General features: G+C 46.1%; 1 protein-coding gene and 1 long non-coding RNA gene across 2 annotated transcripts; both read right to left on the bottom strand.

Annotated features, from left to right (window-relative positions):
* Positions 1-216: 216 nt before the first annotated feature.
* On the bottom strand, positions 217-1,376 carry LOC135714986 (synembryn-like). The gene is made up of 2 exons (XM_065238389.1): positions 1,344-1,376; positions 217-1,285 (listed from the first exon to the last, which is right to left on the bottom strand). The coding sequence occupies exons 1-2, from the start codon at positions 1,374-1,376 to the stop codon at positions 296-298; spliced, it is 1,023 nt and encodes a 340-aa protein (XP_065094461.1). The 3' UTR covers positions 217-295.
* A 51-nt stretch (positions 1,377-1,427) lies between these two features.
* LOC135714985 (uncharacterized) lies at positions 1,428-2,277 on the bottom strand. The gene is made up of 3 exons (XR_010518918.1): positions 2,148-2,277; positions 1,580-2,086; positions 1,428-1,514 (listed from the first exon to the last, which is right to left on the bottom strand). It is a non-coding gene; the product is annotated as an uncharacterized LOC135714985 (long non-coding RNA).
* Between the last annotated feature and the right edge of the window lie 231 nt (positions 2,278-2,508).

Here is a 2,508-nt window from a genome sequence, read left to right as displayed (position 1 = left end):
AAATTTTCAGTTGATTAAAAATGCCCACATCAGAAGTGAGAAAAACGTTGTTCAACATCTACACAACAGCAGCTCTGATAGAATTATTCACCTTCGGTTACACAATAATGTATAGATTTGCCAGCTTTGAGTAAGACTTCCATAGATAGAAACATTTCGCTAACAGTAGTAGCAGAATATTTGGAATAACTTTATTCGACTTCCACGCGAAGAACACATAAATACACTCAGCTACGATTCGAAGCTAGGACTCGAATAAATACTGAAACCACGATACTTACCTTTCTTGGAAGCTTTAGGTTTTTCGCTTATGATCGCGCTGCTGTTCGGGAATCTCGTCCTGCAGTTCCATGATATGATCCACCGGCTGCGGCCGCCCGTCCTCGCCGATCTTGCACGGCTGAACGATGCCCTGTCGCTGCAGTTTATCCATCAGTGCCACCAATTGCATCGCTTCGTACTCCTTCTGCTCCTCGGACATGCCTTCCAGCGGGTTCGGCTTCGGTGGTTCGTAGCAGCCCAGCACCGGATTGATGGCATGCTGGATCTGTTTGTACTCTTCCGTATCGCTGTCCTCGGAATCGGACGAATACTGTTCCGTATTGCCCTGGCGGCCGCCCAGCAAACCACGATTCGCAAACAGACCGGCCGCATTGCCACAGCCCGTGTATTTGATCATCCGACCGACGTTTTCCTTGCACAGGACGAAGAGCAATTCCACGGACAAGTCGGCAATTTGAGTGATCGGGCTCGTTAGCAGCGAGCAAAGGTAGTTGCGTAGCTCTGTGCCGACTTCCGGTCGTTCTTTGACGTTCTTCAGAGGAGGAAGCACTTCCGATCGAACGTAACGCCGATTAAGGGCCGTCGCTCGAATCGTCTTGATCAGGACCGTCAGAATAGGCGATAACAGTTCGTACTGATCGGACTTCTTTTCTGATTTTTGGAAAACCCGTCTCAGAAACTCCACCAGCACGTGAAGAAAGTAAACGTTCTTTCCTTCGAATGGCACAACGGTTTTGGAATCCAGGTCTTCCGGGTTCAACGGTGAGACAAGCTCGCTATAACAGCTGACCGGAACACTGGTTAGGAGATTGACAATGTTCGATTGGAGAGAAATGATCTTATCTCGATTCAGGGTGCGATAGAAGAACAGATCGTAAACGACTACTGCTAAACGATGGAATTGATTGGCTTCTTCTTCCTCCGGAACGGCATTCAAGTGTGTGCGAACGGTTAAATTGAACAGAACCTTCAGCACTTCATTAATCAACTCGAGATCTTTGTCCTAAAACAAATCATTCAGATCAGCTTTACCCGCAAAAACAATTAATACAAAGACTTACACTAAACTCCTTCGTTTCGGTTGCCTGTCCCATGAACAGATCCAACGTTTCCACCAGGTACACCAATCCAGTTCCTCTCAAACCTTCGCTCGAATATCACAGTTGATTGCCGTTAGTAGGAACAGCAACTTCATATCAAAGTATCTAATATCATAGCAAACATTTCCGTCCCTGAAAAATATCAACTTCATTTTTGACTTTGTCCACCCAAACACCCTCAGCATCGCCCTTCCTACTTGTAAGTTTTGATCCTCCGCATAATGCCCTCGGTGGAAGAATTGTTCAGACACAGCTTCTGGCCCTCCTGGCACTTGCTGCTCTGGAAAATCAAATTGCTCAAGCACTTCAACGCTTCCACCTGGACCTCTTCGCTCGCTCGGCACTGGCAGCTTTCGCCACCGATCCCTGCCAAACCGAGCAAACAAGCCAGCTGCTGCTCCCGGACCGTCTCGTTCAGGTAGGTCTTGTCGCGACTGAGCAGCTTGATCGCCACCAGACAGTCCTCCCGGTGCTTCTAGTTTTGTGCTTCTTTTTCAGGTATTCTTCGATAGCTACTATTTAGATAGAATTTCTCCGTTGTTCCACCAACCGAAAGCTTCAGTCCTTCGATTATTTTCTTATAGATACCCCCAGCAGTGCTGATTGATGTGCAGTTTACGTAAACCATGTTAAGTTTGCTAGCCAGCTTTTGATCACTTATAATCCTGGTGAGAGTAGCTGTTTTTCCCGTTCCAGGAGGGCCACTAAAATCAATTAAATGTCAGATCAGATCTGGTTCGCATAACGCAAAACACAACTACTTACCTTATGTACAAACTACCGGAACCATTTTCCGATAAAATGTCTTCAATATACTTTGCCAGATCTTCAGTTTCACGTTCCCGTTCCGGAAGGCATCCAATAGCCGTTAGTTGCTTTGGCTCGTTTCGGCGGTGAAGCCTCCGGAATATCGTTGTTCTTCTTGTTAGGTTAAAACAAAACGTCAGCTATTGTTGGTAAACAAACCGACAGCATTTTTGACAGCATTCCCCCATGCACTCAAAAATATAACTACCCACAAATCTAAAAAACCTACTACTGCGTGCACTTCCATTCTATTACCGAGAACCATGATTTTTCGATAAATTCCTTGCACGCTATTGGTCCTGACCTTTGGGTCCATGAT

This window comes from Ochlerotatus camptorhynchus, unplaced genomic scaffold (genome assembly GCF_037179485.1).
Source record: "Ochlerotatus camptorhynchus isolate MF236.1 unplaced genomic scaffold, CSIRO-AGI_Acam_v1.1 ptg000771l, whole genome shotgun sequence".
Classification (NCBI taxonomy): Eukaryota; Metazoa; Arthropoda; class Insecta; order Diptera; family Culicidae; genus Ochlerotatus; species Ochlerotatus camptorhynchus.
Note: the sequence above shows the minus strand (reverse complement) of the source record. Positions and strands in the feature narration are given on the sequence as shown.

Excerpts from the sequence above, each read along its gene's own strand:
- LOC135714986 (XM_065238389.1), bottom strand. The coding sequence starts at position 1,376 with ATGGGACAGGCAACCGAAACGAAGGAGTTTAGT. Across the intron at positions 1,286-1,343 it reads CCGAAACGAAGGAGTTTAGT|GACAAAGATCTCGAGTTGAT; the intron begins GTAAGTCTTTGT and ends GATTTGTTTTAG.